This window comes from Aspergillus clavatus, genomic scaffold, assembly GCF_000002715.2.
Source record: "Aspergillus clavatus NRRL 1 1099423829802 genomic scaffold, whole genome shotgun sequence".
Taxonomy (NCBI): Eukaryota; Fungi; Ascomycota; class Eurotiomycetes; order Eurotiales; family Aspergillaceae; genus Aspergillus; species Aspergillus clavatus.
In genome coordinates this window covers 905,984-921,985 of record NW_001517097.1, presented here as the reverse complement: position 1 = coordinate 921,985, position 16,002 = coordinate 905,984, and the positions used below count along the sequence as shown (strand labels likewise).

Genomic DNA, 16,002 nt, shown 5'->3' with positions numbered 1-16,002 from the left:
GGTGGATGGGATGAGATGGTTTGGGAAGGGTTGGGTTTGGGGGGGGGGGTGCTGTGTGAGAGGTTTCTGGGAGTGAGGGAGGGAATGTTGCTGAGGTTGGGTTGGATTTAAGGGTTGTGTTGGCGATATCAGAATATCGTCATCCTAAATACTGCACAGGTACGTCAATACCCCATGGTACTATGTGCCGACAGCAACAATTATGTATTATCATTATTCTTCTATGTACTAGACACTGATCAGTATCGGATCGGGGATTCCAGGATATGCACATCTCCAAGGGTAATAGAATATAACCAGATGCGTCTGGGTATCAAGCGGGACATGAACGGGGCGTAATTACATGGGATAATTGGGAAAATCGCTTCAGTATAGATCATAGAAGTAGATCATCCGAGCAAGAGAAAAAAAAACATCTATCCAAGATGCAGGCAGCCGATCCCGGGCAAACTAGCGAGCATATCGCAGTCGTCGAGTCGCTTCGACCGCCACGAGCGCACAGATGGCACCTACAAACAGACAGATCGAGATGGCATTGGGTGCATCCTTGTCCTGGTTGATCCATCGCGAATCCTGCGCCGACTCGTCCCGCTTCGTGCTACCAGGCTCAAAGAGACTGAAAACGATCCAGCTGATGAAGGTACCGACGAATTGCGGTAAGGTGGTATATACATTCAGCACGCCGAGGTAGATACCAGCGAGCTCGCCAGTGGACGGGATATCGGCGGCATTGTCCTCAAGGTCGCTGTCGCTGTCCGTGTCATGATGATTCAGTCGCAAGACATCCATTTCCGTATCCGCGTCATAGTTGCCTGTGCGAAAGCTAGAGGATGTGATCATCGTCACGCCGGATGTGCGCGCAGCCGCTGCGGGGCCCATGGCCAGCTTATTGATTTCCACTCCCATGAATGCAAAAGGCGCCCAGCTGGTGACAGCCCACGGAATGCCGCAGATTGCCACAAGAAAAGTCGCAAACGCGCGGGACTGTGCCAGAGGAGCGAAGATCATGGTTGCAGCGAACATCACGTGGGATATCAGCCACGTCGTTTGCAGGTCCGGTCGAATCGCAGTGATCTTCTTGAGAAGTGCGGCAATGCCAGGAGGCGGTCGTGGCGTGAATCCGGGCCTCTTGCTGTCGGGAGGCTGCACACAAAAGGGCAGCAGTACAGAACTGATGAACGTGACGGACGAAAAGACAACCAAGGACAAACTACCGACCCGACCGATCTCGCCAAGAAAGTCCTTGGATTGTGGTGTGTCTTTGGGGACCTCATACCGAAAATACGTCTCACCAACCCAAGTTGTACTATAGAAGAGGAAGGGAAACCAGCCTAGAGACCGTCAGTGCGAATATCCAGATGATTATCAGGGTTGTCATACCAATCCAAGCCCAAAATTGCGCCCAGCAGATTGCTTGGATGCGAGGAGGGAGGTCCATCGTGGTCTTGAGAAGCTGAAAAATGACTTGCAATGTCCCTCCTTTTTCGTCGGAACCCCTACATAGTGATCAGTATCGGGAAGAGATACGCATCTGGCAGTATCAACTCACCTGGCGGTAATCAAGACTCTCTCCTTCACTGCGTACGACGTAACGGAAACGGCCCCGAGGAGAGAGAGTGCAGCAATGACTGTCATCTGTTTAAATTGCGTATCACCGATGGCGCCACCGAATATGCTAACCGTATCAATTGAGCCTATCGCATAACCGATGAGCTGCCCAATAGCCGACATCCGCGTTGCTTCAGCATTCATTAGCATTTCCTTTCATACTCCAAGCGGCAGATCAGAACATACCCCATGCGGAACCCGCTTGCTGCAAGGGAATGGGCAACGTGTCCACGATCAAGCTGCGGCAACAAGCCTGGACTAGACAAAAAGTTAGGGCCAATCGGCATCGCGTCGTCCAGACTACTCACCGATATTGATCGCAAAGTCAACCGCATAGATACTCAACACAGCAACAGCTACGGTGACGCTTTTGGCCTAAAGGGTGAGATGAGTTACTGCACGACTCAATTTAACGGCGGTGACGACATACCCTTTCCGCATCTTTCACGAATAGACTAACAATCTCCGTCGTCCATCCCAGAACTATCAGACACAGGGCGACGAGTACCGAACCACCAATCATAAAGGGCCGGCGTCTCCCCCATTTCGATCGTGAACGGTCCGCTATAACACCAATCAGAGGCTGGATGATCAATCCAGATAGAGGGCCAGCAATCCACACAAGCGAGATTCGTGATTTCGTGAGACCGAGCTGTAGAAGGTACGGCGTGCAGTCTAATCGAGCGGAGGAGTGGTCAGCCAGAAAGACACGGCAATCTCGGTCAGAGGAGAAGGCTTACAGGTCATCTCAATGCCCCATGTGAATCTAAAGTAGAGAATGTATCAGCCGTTTGATGCCTCCAAGCGAACTACCGCAGGATGACAGTAGCACAACCTCCCCCCCCCCCTTTTGAAGTACATACTGTAACCCCAACAAGCTGAACGTCAACAGCGCCATCCGCATCGACTCGGACTTTCCCTTGATGGAGGGCGATCCCACCCATCTTGCCGCTTGTGGCATCGTGGCGATGCGCGCATGCACTTCACGTATTCCCTTATATCCTTCGTTTCCTCATGTACCGGGGTGGTTGTTCCTGGTCGCGTGCTCCCAATCGACTTTGCGACAATCCTAATCCGGTGACCAATAAACGCGGCTCAGTTCGATCAATTGTCGCAGTTTGACAGGTTTCTTCTCTCTCTCTCTCTCTCGTAAAACTGATCAGGAGAAGGAGTACGAAAGAGTACGCCGATCGCTAAGTCGTAATCGATTCTGCCGTATGCTCGTTGCTCGTTGGCGGACAAACTACAAATAATCGGGAGTTGGAGAGGCGGGAATACAGTAGCTAAGACGAAGGCGCACGAGATAGTCTCGTTTATGTAAAAGAAATCCAATAAGGGGTCAAAGGACGTGTCGATGTCAACTTGAAGCTGGAAAAATAAAAACGAAGACAGGGGAAGAAGAAAGAACAGAGAATGGAAATGAGGCCAGGCGGCGCCCAGACTGCCCACTGCCCACTGCCCACAAAACTGTACGCATGCGGGCCCCCCGGACCGCCCAGGGCAGTGTGCTATTTGGGGTATTTCATCGACATCAGACGCGTTTTAATCTCCTGCGACCCCACCAGCCATGAGATTGGTCCCTGGTTGTTAAAAATAAATCATCGCAGGGCCGCAGGATGATCGATGGCTGTGTTCGAGACTTTGTGGTGGGATCTACGGATAAATAGTCTAGACTACTCAATCCAGAGCGATTGACAGCTGTTGACAGTTTTGAAGGGATAGAATGAAGACATGCGGCTTCTGATCATGTGTTACATCAATTCGTAAAGTTCTCTGCATTCATTTCTAGAAGAAACACAGAACATATCACAGAGTACCATTGCCTGGCTGATAAAAAAAAGTGATAAAGTGAAAAAAAAAAAAAAAAAAAAAAAAAGCTAAGAAAAACCCTGCCATGTCGACCCAAACATCATAAAAATTGAACAGAAATCGGTAATGCTAAAATTAATACTTTTCCTTTTCGTAGTCATTGAAGAATTCTCATACCACACCCCCTTTACAAGCGGTTGGGAGTCGTGCTTGTCATGGGCCACTGGTAGCCAGCAGCGTCGCTGAACTTGTAGCCGAAGGAAGCAGTGAAGTCATCCAGAACGGCAGGTCCACGAGAGCCTTGATAGATTCGTTAGTCATATTGTCGAGCAAAATAAAAACAACACAAAAAGACAGATGACGTACCGTAGGGATATTCCATGGGGATGATCTCCTTGTTGTCGTCAAGGTAGTGGAGAAGAGGGGTAAACATCTTCCAGCTTGCGTCCAGTTCGTCGTCACGCACAAAGTTCGAGTGATCGCCCTTGAGCGCATCCAGGATGAGCGATTCGTAGGCCTCGGGGATCTTGAGGTCGGAGAAGCGACGGCGGTATGTGAGATCCAGCTCAGTCATAACGGTCTGCATGGACAAGCCAGGGAGCTTGGAGTTCATTTTGATGTACACCGACTCGTTCGGCTGCACCCGGATGACAAGTTCGTTGCGAGGAATATCCTTGAAGATACCGGATGTGACGTCACGGAACTGGATACGGATCTCGGTCTTCTGCTCGTTCAGGGCTGTATCTTGTGAGCAAGGCTCCATCATCCAGAGAGGAAATGCTTACCCTTGCCAGCCTTCAGGATGAAGGGAACACCGTCCCATCTCTCGTTCTTAATGTATGCGACCATGGCGCAGAAAGTCGGGCAGCGGGAATCCTTCGGCACAGTGTCGTCCTCCTTGTATGCGGGCTTGCTTCCGTCCAAAGACTTGCCGTATTGACCGATGATGACGTTCTTGGGTTCGATAGGGTCCATCGCACGTAGTACACGCACCTGGAAAGGCGTTAGTTCTACCATAATGCCCCCATGTACTTAAGAGGGATCGCTTACCTTCTCGTCACGGATGTCTTCGGAGGAGAACGAGATGGGGCGCTCCATGGCGAGCAATGTCAGGACCTGCAACAGATCTGCAAAGCAACGGAAATCAGTATCGCAAACTCGTGTACGGTTTATTTCCAAACATACGGTTCTGCATGACATCGCGAATGATGCCGAACTCATCGAAGTAGCCACCACGGCCCTCGGTACCGAAAGGCTCCTTAAATGTGATCTACAGCAAGGCACCAACATGGTCAGCACGCGCGATTCCAGGATTCACAAGGCACCGCATCACCATACCTGCACGTTGTCGATGTGGTGGCGGTTCCAGGTAGCGTTGAAGAACTCGTTGCCGAAGCGCATAATGAGGATATTCTTGACCATCTCCTTGCCCAGGTAGTGGTCGATCCGGAAGATTTCCTCCTCCTTCCAGTTGGGGTCAAGGGCCTTCTGAAGGTCGCGCGAGCTCTGGAGATCTTTACCGAAGGGCTTCTCGACCTATATCAAACAGAACATCAAAGGCATGAGCGGGTTTTGCTCTTTAGCTGGGAGTCGTGTGGCGGATGACTCACGATGATACGAGCAATGCCGTTCTGGGGGTAGCAGTTCCTCTTCAGCTGATCAGACACCGTGGTGAAGACACTGGGGGGCAGCGCCATGTAGAAGACTCTGTTCTGCTCCTTGTGACCCTTCTCGATCTCCTCAAGGTGTTTCCTCAGGTTGATGAAGGAGTCATCCTCGTCGTATTGGCCGGAGACGTAGGTGCAAAGGCTACAGAAGCTGTCCAGCTGCTCCTCAATCTCCTTAGTGGGCACCTTGATGTATGATCGCACACGCTTCAGGAATTCTTCGTGGTCCATCTTTGTCCGGGCATATCCAACGATCTTGATGTCCTTTGGGAGGAACTTGTTGCGGAACTGTGCATATGGTTAATTTCAAAGGATCCAATACAATGAAACAGAAGAACCCGCAGGTCTAAGTCGCTGGGCGCAAACATACGAGGCCAAAGAGTGCAGGGAACTGGAATCTCAACGTTAGCTTCTCAAGAACTGTCGCCCGGGGGGGGGGATAGTTTAGAGCCACGAACAGTCTTCTTCTTCGCAAGATCTCCCGAGGCACCTAGTACTACGATGACGGTATCATCTTTGAGCTCAATAGTGCTGAGGCCATAATAAAGATCCATGTTAGCAACGTGCTTGTAAGCGAAATTGATGCTTTGAAGTGAAGAGCAAGAAAGAGTAGTATGTCAAGGGCCGAGGGTGCGATTTGTGCGGGAATATGACTGGGCGCGGGAAAAAACAGAAACGGACAAAAAGGATGTGGAGAAAAGAAAAGGTAAGATGGATAAATAATTGATTGATAGATAGTAGATAATCAGCCCGGCAAGTCGGAGGTGGAAGGTTGAGAGTGAGGGGGTATAATTTGGTCCGAAATTAAGCAGATATAGAAAGCCAAACCCAAGTCGCTGACAGGTTGCACATTGGTGACCAGGAGTAGTAGTAGTAGTAGTTTTTTTTTTTTTTTTTTTTTAAGGTGGTAATAGTAGCAGCCATAAGGGAGGCATGCGGGAATGCAGCGGGCGGTTTCCGGCGTTGGGAGGGGGAAGCAGCAGTAGTAGTGGTAGGGGAGAGGGGAGGAGTGGGAGGGGTGTGATGTCAGACAGAGAGAACTATGGGAGGTCACTCACCCAGCAGTCTGGCGTTCCTCAGTTCGGGCTATTGTGCTGGCCATGGTTGTGAGGTGGGATTGGCAAATGGACAATTCAGATGCGATGAATACAGGTGAATTTTTCAAGGATTGAAGAGGAGAAGAAGAAGCAGCAGCAGAAGGAGTAAAAGTAGAAAAGAAGAGGAGACAGAAGATCCAAAAAACCCCCAGCATGCTTCTGGCGGGGCAGGGCACTTTTTATTTAACACGGAGGCCTCTCGCAAGCCTACTCCTGTCTCCTAGATACTCGCAACTAGTAAACTAGGTACTCCATAGTACGGATAAGTCCAGTATCGAGTCACTCTTCCCAAGTTCCCAGTTCCCAGGCTCAATCAAGCTGGCTGAAGCTGGCGGGAGTGGGCGGCGGTGGGGCAGTCTGGATTTCTTCCACTACGTCGATACTACTACTAGTTGACTACTGCCGCGACACCCTACGGCTAACTATCTACTAAGGTAGGTATCGAATTAGACAGACCCTACTAGTATTGGTATTATTGTGGTAGACTGGTAGTAGTGTCAAACAAGTCTCTGGACCCCCCTGATATATGATTACTGATGATATGAATTTCTCATTTCTCATCATAGCCTAATTCCGGTCAAACTCGAGGCACTTTGGAGGGATATCATTATTATTGCATAAATCGACCCCCGTGGCAACATTCTCTGTCCCCTCTCTTATATCACCAGAACCCTTCTTATGAAGAATTAGTTATTATGACCCCTTAACGAAGATTTTATCCAAGCTAACAATGGAAACCCATCTCTTTGGGAATTGCAACACGGTCCACTCCACTGTGAGTCTGTGACCCAAATGCATGATCCTCAATTCAACCCAGATGGGCCGGTTGGATTGCTGACGGTGCTAACCCCGCGGAGGGTAATACGCAGGTCATTTTTACATGCTGCGCCTTGGTGATAAGAAAAGGAGGGGAAGTCACATCTAGGTACCAGATTAATATCAACTAATAATGTCTGACAACCTGCAAGGTCGCTCTCTTCCTCTCGCGGATTTGTTGGTTCGTATAGGTAGATAGTAAGTAACGCGGTATATGGGACTGCAGGTGTGCAGTTGCACAGAGTACAGGTGGAGTTTCTAGCCTTCTGGCCTTCTTGGATCTGACCTCCTCAAGCTCCCAACTTCTCAACTTCTGTATGACTCGTGCCAATATGGGCTTATACAACTCTCTTCCATAATCGTGCTTGAGATTCTCTACACATGAGTAACCAATGTCAAATGTACACACCTGGCACTGCAGGGATTAGATCTAGCTTAAATTCCAGTAGCGCAAACCTTGGACGGATCAACTCCTTCGAGAATGACTTTCCATTTCCCTCCTTCCCATGATTATCACGGCCATGCAATCCATGGCGCATCTCCATTGAGCGACTTCGGACCCCACTACCTACGCCGCAGAAGATTGCGCCAGGCTATGTTGGTCAGTTACTAGTAGAGGGGGAGTGCAAAGATAATGGGACCCCTTGCCGTGGCTTGTCCAGCCTACAGGAGGAAAGTCAGAAGCTCTTCCGTGGAGATGGATCGGCGGGTTTGTCACGTATCAACAGGAGAAATTGATGATTTCGGATTTTATTTTCCCGTAAGAAAGAGAGCCTAAGAAAATGTACTCCGTAGGTTGTGGACTAGATATGGGGTATTATCACAGTCAGATATACTTCGGAGTTAACTGGCGCAACTCCGTATCCCAGTGATTGATATCAGGGAGATCTCCATAGCTCTTCTTCGAAGGTTCTACCGCTATGAAAGATCAAAAGAAGGGAGGAGAAAAAAAATAATAAAATAAAATAAATTAGCGAATCGGCCTCGACCGCATGATTGCGTGCTCACGCTTCAACAACCATAAACAATCATCTACTACTCAACTACAGTTTCTTACTCAACAATTGGTGATAAACTTGCAATGTCAACTTGGTTGCCGATTTCCATCAGAAGTGGGGCAACGGACTCGCTTTATTTCCAAATATGTGCTCCCGGTCTGCTAAACTACGGAGGCCACTCTGGTTCGTCGGGAGACTTTCGTGAGTATCAACTAAGGTACGGAAAGTAAAGAAGGTAGGTAAATATTTCTCCCTCTCACTCGCTGACTAAGGTGTCTATAACTACAACGCCGTCGTTCTAGTTTCTATAGTAGTAGATCGATTGATGCTGGAAATTGATAGCAGTATCTACTTATGATTCGCAATTATTGTTTTTAATATGATGAAACTGCACTGGCCCTCCCTACGCAACTGGTTGATGTGCACCGTACTACTTACGTTCCGATCGCTACGCTGGATCAGCTTATCGATACGGGGGCCCTGTCGTCATCATGAGAGAGCAACAGAAAACCATAAGTAGGTAGTCATGGTTTGTCAGCGTGACACGCTTCTAGACACAAAGGCTCGTCAATCATCGTCCACCGGAGCAGCAGGGGAAACACATATTAGCTACTCCGTACTAGAGACAAAATGCCCAATGTCCAATAATTTGGGAAGCCGTCGAACCGTCGTCGGACCACTGTAGCCCGACGGCAAAATGTCCAAAACGAAGCAGTGGGGTTTTGTCTTGCAGAAGTCAGAAATGTCTTGGCAGATTCTAGGAAGATCCTTATCGGCTTATCTCGGGAGGCGGAGGAACCAATCTTCCAGAGCCCATCCAGGAATGGACTAGTCACTTTTGTTGCTTATCTCATCCATCCCTCCCCATCACGGGACTTCGCTTAGCCCTGGGGCGGTCCAGCTCGCTAAGATCCCGTTTGGGGTTAGGGCGAGCCGCGCCGAACGCACCTTGCAAATTGAACATTGTGCGGTCGGCTGCTCGTCTCAGACTATCGAAGCGACGACAATCCAACGACAACCCGGACGACTTTTTGCGGGTTATCTTTGCCTTCCTTCGACTTGTTTGCGTTGCCCGCTGTTGCTCAGATAAACCGCCAGAATGCCCTCGGAACAAGGACACAGACGTGAGTGCGCTCCTTTTGCCCTTGGTTGGATATCGATGTGTGCGCGGATTTGGAAGGGAAGGGGACACGGAGGCTTGGGTCGCGATGCGGACGGGAGAGAATATCACTTTTTTATTTTGTGAGGATCATGCTGACTGAATCTTTTTTTTTACTTGCATAGTCTATGTCAAGTAAGTTACCACGAAACCTTCTATCGTTATTTTCCCGCCGAGTCGAGATGCAATCGGAATGTGATAAAAGACAAATCATCAACACCAACTCGGTGGGAAACGGGGGAAAGGGGAATCCAACTCGACCAAGGAACATCAGAGAACCGATGGGTTAATGCGAATTTCTTCCTGCAGGGGTCGTCACCTGAGCTACCAGCGCTCCAAGCGCGCGGTCAACCCCAACACCAGGTACCTATACGCCTTGCCAGCTTTGGGACTACGGGACACGAGGGATCTGACAATGAATACAGTCTGATCAAGATCGACGGTGTTGACAACACCGAGGCCGCCAAGTGAGTGGAATCCGGGATGAAATGTGATGCGGTACTTTGGAAGGAGAACTCGCAGCTAAGACGTGTCTACAGCTTCTACCTCGGCAAGAAGGTTGCTTTCGTCTACCGGGCCAAGCGTGAGGTTCGGGGTTCCAACATCCGGGTTATCTGGGGCAAGGTTACCCGGCCACACGGTATGTCAAATCGATCAGACGACGGAAGGGACGATGCTTGTTTCGCGACTGGCAACCAGACGCGGCCTGCATACCTGGCAAAAAGGCACAAGACACAGCAACTAATACTCTTATCTACAGGAAACTCCGGCGTTGTCCGCGCTCAGTTCCGCCACAACCTCCCCCCCAAGTCCTTCGGCGCTACCGTCCGCGTCATGCTCTACCCCTCCAACATCTAAATGACCCATGTTTATTATCTGTTAGTTGGGCAATCCGGAAACTTCGCACAGACAGTCGGGCAAGGAGTCGACGGTTCGAGCCGATGTTGAGATGATGGAGTTGGCGGGTTGATAATGTTCGTGGGAGAGGCAGGGCCAGTTCAGCCCTACGAATTAAAATCAAAAAGAACTTTTTGTTGTTTTCTTCACACTCTTACCCAGCATGGTTACTTTGTCGACGGCGCCCCCCCAGACATCTAGGGCTTTGTCCTGTCCTCTTACGTTGGCGAGCATGACATGCCTTGTCTGACATGGCTTCTTTCCCAATGTATACCTGACATTCATAAACAACCAAATCCAAATCATTTCAACAAAGCAAACGGTACATTCCAAGCCTTTTTTTTGGCGGGTGGCAGAACGAAGACTGCAGGATGAGAGAGTGCCCAGAAGGGACCCTTATATTAGCTTCGCATGCCACGGCTTGCAGTTGGCAATTCGCTAGTCTACAAATTCCCTGCGCCCATCGCTGCTTCGCCCCTTCGGTCCTCTCCCTCGGTCCTCCCCATTCTGCAGCTCGGGTCCAAAGATATGACTAGTAGCAAATGCCCGAGCACGAAAATCCACCCTACCCTGTAAACTCCCAACTCCAGTCCATTCCTCCCCTGCTGATGATGCACAGCAATTCTCGAAGCCAAGGCCGCGTCGCGTAGTCCAATAGCTACGCAGCGCTGAAATCTACTTCCACATTCCATAATAAATATGCGAAATCACGCCCGAGGTCGGTTCGCACCTGTTTCGGATCTACTATCTGTAACCATGCCAGCACCGTTGATCGTCACCGCCATCACTCAAGACCGGACTGTCCTGACAGGGCAGCAGTTGGCTCACCTTTTCTTTCGCCGATCTGGCTCAGAAACGGGAGTGAGTCGCATCGCATTGCTACCCGTATGTTCGGAAGCAAGGTCGGGGCGATAGAGGTATGGTATGGTTATCCCCAGCATGCGCGTACACCGTCTTGTTCGCAATGACTGCGCTTGAGGTGGATTGCATGGTTGAGATTGGGTTTGAGTATCTCGGGGCTTGGATATCAAATCTTGGGGCATTCGATGGCCTGCCTGGCAATGGTTTTGAATGGTATCTGGCTGGAGGGTATGGTTGGATGGGTAGTTGACGAGATATCATTCTGGTTTGCGGGGACTTTCCGCGTGAGTCGGTGATACATTATTGGAGAAAGGATGGGGATTTTGTTCTTAATGGTCTTGTGTGAGAAGAGAAACTAGAAAACAAGAAAGCAATATGGAATGAGAAGCTTCACCGTTCTGGTTACTGTTCGTCTGGTTGCTGCATATCCGAATCAAAGCAAGTCCACAGAACGCATATCCTCGTTATCTGGACAATCTTCACCCGACAACAACATCGGGTGTTCATTCTCGAATGTCCTTGTCTCTAACATTCCAATTTTCCTCAAAACCTCAAGTGAAGTTGAGCCCTGTCGAGTCAGTCACAAGCCAACACAACGCTACTATTGGCCCAACAAATATGATATCAGAAAGACAAGCCGGGATGGCGAAACTCTATGCCGTCGTCAACGGATCCCCTTGCCTCCACTCCTCAGCAGGCTGGTCACGATGCAATGCTTTATGCTTAATAAAGAGAGACATCGTATATGGACGGTATCCGATGGAGTCACAATTAAGGTATGCGCCATCCCGCACCACAAAGACCCACCGCATCAGAGTCCTTTGAAGATCGCTATCGTGCCCAAGCCCCAGAACTCCGACTAGAAAAATTCCTGGAATCCTGGGGGCTTCGATGCAGCGCGGAGAATTGGGTAGGTCTGGTTTGAGCTGAGGGAAGGGGGTGATTCCAGATCCATAGAGCAGGGAAATACATACAAGAAAGCTGGACGTTGGACTGACTCACGACTGAGTCGATTCTACAGTAAAGCCGCATGTGTACTGGCTTTGTTGTTTCATATTCGCCCATACTCTGTAACCAGGCCATGATGCAAGATCAAGCAAGTCTTGATGTATGTGGGACACAGAGCTGGAGCTTAGGGGCAGTGAGCAGTGGGCGCTGAGCGCTGAGGACATTGTCTTCGGCAATCGGACCGCGGAGACTCTGTAAATAATGATGAATGATGATTCACTTCTCTGCACTCTTGTGCTACCCCAGATCAGCCAGAGTGGCATATGGTCTCAATTCCGATAGCTTGATAGGCATGTGTTTCATGTGTGCCCTAAATTGCAAAGTTAATTGGAGGATCGCAGATTGGACCGCCTCTAATCCCAAGGTCTCGTTGTTTGAACGGACATGCCTTGACTCTTGAGATAACTACTAGATTGGTAGAGAAGTCTCATTCTGCTCCGGTTAGTTGTCGTATGACTGTTACACAGGTTTAAGATTCGTCTTGAGCTAATCCGTTTTAGAGTTACGCTAAAAAATAAAAATAACAACAAGTCAAAACACTTGACACACTTGCCGCAGTGGATAAGAACAGACTACGGAGTATGATAGATGATAGATAATAATGAAGTCAGTCCCTAGTGTATTTCTGATTATTCCCAGAGAGCAAGAACATCAGATCTGTACATTAACCCGTGCCCATCAAGGAGAGAGATGAACGATGCAGTTATACAGATACACCATGCACAACCTCGGTACCTAGATACTTAGGTATTTGTCACAAATTACAATCCTATCTTTTTCTGCCTGGTCAACCACGTATCCCCGATTCACACGTTTTGCCAGATTGTAAGTTGCATCCAAGGAACCTCAGGTTGCCCAACCTCAGAAACAGGCTGGATCCAGTTCTTGGAGTTCTCCCAGCCAACGAGAACATTGGCAGGAAGTGGCTGGGGGTCTCATCAGACTGCCGATTGGCCAGTAAGGAAAGCGTGTGGGTTTCTCAGGACTTTTTTGTCTTGCAGTCTCGATCTTTTCAGGCTTAGTGGTATTTTTATCCTTGTTCTTGCTCTTTTCTGCCTTTTTTTTTTCTTTTTTTTTTCGTTGCTGGCTGCCTGGATACCGACTATTAGGTCCTAGGTACGACCTTACTAGGTGCTAGGTAGGTAGACAAGAGCACTGTCTATCCATCTATCACAGTATGAAGTGATGCTTGAATTGTATAGTGTATCTAGATAACTACCAATGTGAGAGATGTGATCATTTGTATTCTGTATAGAACAGGGGATTCGTAGGAACTGTTGTCGCAGTACCAGGATCGCAGACACTGCCAGAACTGCCAGAGCCTTCTAGTCGGGTGGCTTTGATATAATGCCATCATCCGACTCGTCGAAGCAGAAGACAGTCGCATCTGCTACGATTTGTCTGGTTATGGTTCCCCTCTTCAGATTGCGTGGCGTCTTCGTCAACCTCGAAAACTCTGTGTGTACCTGTTGATTATTATAACTTGTGGGTGTTCGGCACTCTGGATTTGCTTCTCATGGGATTCGACTCAATTTCGTGACACTCGCTCGTCCAACTACTACTACTACTAGATACCTTGCATCCTTACACTTTCCACCATCATCTCTGCTGTCGATCGTTGCCGCGCGCAATCCAGTTATTTCGGCGAAGTGACCACACTCTCCACAACAGTCAACACTAGACCTTCTGTCTGTCCAACTGTCTATCGCTTAGTTGCCGCTGACAGGGTTTGTTGCCCTGCCTTGTTGTTCGACGCCTTGCTCTCGTCCATCCATACAGTCTTTGGAAGTCTATCACATCTTCTGCCATCGCTCGCTACGTTCCCTGACCGATTCGACCTTTTCTAGCTGCCTGGAAACTCCAAGCACTTCCATCGTAACAAGACAAAGAATCGGAATACTCTCTCGTCAATCTCCCTTACCGAGACCGCAAACAAAACCCGTCTGCGATCGTGTTGTATAGTACCAACTCGCATACCTTACATATTTACCTAGCTAGTGTGCTTGACACTGCAATTTTGCGACTCGTTTCAAATTTCAGACGACCGCTTCCACTCGTTCGTCCCCGTCCACGTCCACTGTTCGCCAAAGTCCCATCGGGGGTTATCAGAGCGTTAGATTACAACCAATCCAAGGCAACGCAGCGCATCGTGTTCCATCATACAATCCTTAGCGGTGTCCACCTGTATCGTGGATTGCACTCCACTGCGGCCGCCATCCTGGTCATAGTTCAGACTTTCAAGCAGATCGCAACGGAGCTACTCCCTCCCCCCCAGCGGAGCTATTGATTGTTGACAAACTTGTTTATCGGCCGCTAAGGGTGTTTAGAGAAAAAGAAAAAGCGGGTTTGTCACAATAGAAAAAGATGGCCTCTCCCAGTCCCATCGCGTCGCCCAGGCCTAGTCGAGGTAGTCGAGGTCTCAGCTTCGGTGGCCGGTCTGATAAATCTCATCGCTCCAGCAATTCTGCGAGCACCAGAATCCATCTCACGGAATCGGCCCAGGAGAAACACAGCCGCAATTTACATACCAAGGCTGATCCCACGCTTGCTATGAACGAAGCTCAACCAAGTATGTGATCCCGCAGTCTTATCAACTTTATCTCTGTTTTAATCTCTGTTTGAGAAACTCAATTCACAATTCCTTCCCTCCCCGCCTTGTTCCACGACGTTCTGCGATCGATTTTATGCAAGCGCGTACATTCCAGCTGACCGGTTTAACTGTCTAGTGGCTGTAGCACTCGAACAATCAACACTCGGCTCTCTACGAGCTATGCAGCACAAAGATTCATACGGGAACATGATCGGTATGTCTGCAAGAGCCATCGAATTTCCGCTCGGATCTATTGACTGACGGCTATACTTGCAACCACAGTTGATCCCGATCTCTCCAACCCCACTCGCGCCCGGTTCGAACGTCCGCTGGATACTATTCGATCGTTTGAAGCCGCGATTTCGGGTACCTATAACAGCAGACCAACCTCGTGGGCAAGGACCGGTGTGTTTGATTTTCAATTCACGGACCATTTCTAGAGACAGGCTAACACATGTCTGCAGAATCGCCTGGTGCGGGAGACAGTGGCAAACGAGGCAGCTACTACGGGGGTAAGTCTGCTATCGTTCACATGATATATGTTCATGTCTAATGAGTCTGAAATCGATAGAATCGAGCCGTGTGAATCTGCACTATTCAAACAGAGGATACAGCGACCAAGGAGGCTACTATAACGGACGACCGGCATACTCCCGCCCAGATAGCTATGTCGACGCGCACGGCGGCCAGTCCCAAGATAACGGTTACTACCCATACAATCAGGGCGGCAATCGGCGACCGCGCCCCAATCCACGAATGTATTCCGAACAGGCGCCGTACAACAATGGCTTGAACGGCCAGGCGCAAAACGCGTACCGCCAGTCTTACGACAACATCACTGCGGCGTCGGGTTCAGGCTCTGGAAGCAACTTCGATGCCTGGGGAAATTCGACCGACCCCAGCTCTGTGAACAGCTCGTACGATCAATTATCGCAACAACTTCAACAAGGCTATAATTCTCAGGGCTATAATTCGCAACCCAACCTCAACAGCAGTGTTCCTACAAAAACCCCGGTACATAGTTTCGGCCAAGCACCAGCCCCCGATCCCAACGTGGGCGGTCCTGTCGGCGGCGCCGCTGCCGCTGCACCCACGCGCGGTCAGCTGCGCAAGTCAACGAACGTGTCCGATACAGGCGAGAAGAGGAAGAGCTGGTTTAAACGAAGATTCAGCAAAGATTAGGCCGTCGCCCTCGCGCCCTTTAAACCATTCGTTCTCTCCTTTTCTTTCCGGCCATCTCATCTACGCTTTTTTTCTTTCTCTCCCTTTTCCACCGGCGTTTGTTTTTCTTCGAGTACAAACATGGGCAATTAGGGAAATTGTGGGGGTATGCAAAAATTCTCATTCTTAATGTTTATTGCTGCGTCGACTGTACTATTCATGTCTCGTCACGCTGTGGTACAGGGTTGTCGTTTTTTTCTTGTTTCCTTTCGTTTATGCTTGACGATGTCATGATACATGAGATGCTTCATCAATCGCCTTGATACAGGAT

General features: G+C 49.4%; 4 protein-coding genes across 4 annotated transcripts, besides 3 other annotated features; 2 read left to right on the top strand and 2 right to left on the bottom strand.

The window, feature by feature from the left end:
- Nucleotides 1–450: 450 nt before the first annotated feature.
- Nucleotides 451–2,569, bottom strand: ACLA_036460 (putative sucrose transporter; the record flags this gene model as incomplete). The annotated part of the gene is made up of 8 exons (XM_001270867.1): nt 451–1,331; nt 1,381–1,496; nt 1,550–1,739; nt 1,795–1,866; nt 1,917–1,983; nt 2,039–2,283; nt 2,349–2,374; nt 2,472–2,569. The coding sequence occupies 8 exons, from the start codon at nt 2,567–2,569 to the stop codon at nt 451–453; spliced, it is 1,695 nt and encodes a 564-aa protein (XP_001270868.1).
- An 890-nt stretch (nt 2,570–3,459) lies between these two features.
- Nucleotides 3,460–3,484: a microsatellite.
- Nucleotides 3,461–3,484: a microsatellite.
- Nucleotides 3,485–3,604: 120 nt separating this feature from the next.
- On the bottom strand, nt 3,605–5,638 carry ACLA_036450 (glucose-6-phosphate dehydrogenase; the record flags this gene model as incomplete). Its single annotated transcript, XM_001270866.1, has 9 exons — nt 3,605–3,717; nt 3,784–4,155; nt 4,203–4,410; nt 4,468–4,544; nt 4,603–4,687; nt 4,756–4,953; nt 5,028–5,372; nt 5,455–5,475; nt 5,543–5,638. The coding sequence occupies 9 exons, from the start codon at nt 5,636–5,638 to the stop codon at nt 3,605–3,607; spliced, it is 1,515 nt and encodes a 504-aa protein (XP_001270867.1).
- Nucleotides 5,639–5,964: 326 nt separating this feature from the next.
- Nucleotides 5,965–5,985: a microsatellite.
- A 3,109-nt stretch (nt 5,986–9,094) lies between these two features.
- On the top strand, nt 9,095–10,012 carry ACLA_036440 (60S ribosomal protein eL33; the record flags this gene model as incomplete). Its single annotated transcript, XM_001270865.1, has 6 exons — nt 9,095–9,119; nt 9,280–9,289; nt 9,464–9,517; nt 9,580–9,621; nt 9,694–9,794; nt 9,915–10,012. The coding sequence occupies 6 exons, from the start codon at nt 9,095–9,097 to the stop codon at nt 10,010–10,012; spliced, it is 330 nt and encodes a 109-aa protein (XP_001270866.1).
- Nucleotides 10,013–14,690: 4,678 nt separating this feature from the next.
- On the top strand, nt 14,691–15,692 carry ACLA_036430 (uncharacterized protein; the record flags this gene model as incomplete). Its single annotated transcript, XM_001270864.1, has 4 exons — nt 14,691–14,724; nt 14,793–14,915; nt 14,975–15,022; nt 15,082–15,692. The coding sequence occupies 4 exons, from the start codon at nt 14,691–14,693 to the stop codon at nt 15,690–15,692; spliced, it is 816 nt and encodes a 271-aa protein (XP_001270865.1).
- Between the last annotated feature and the right edge of the window lie 310 nt (nt 15,693–16,002).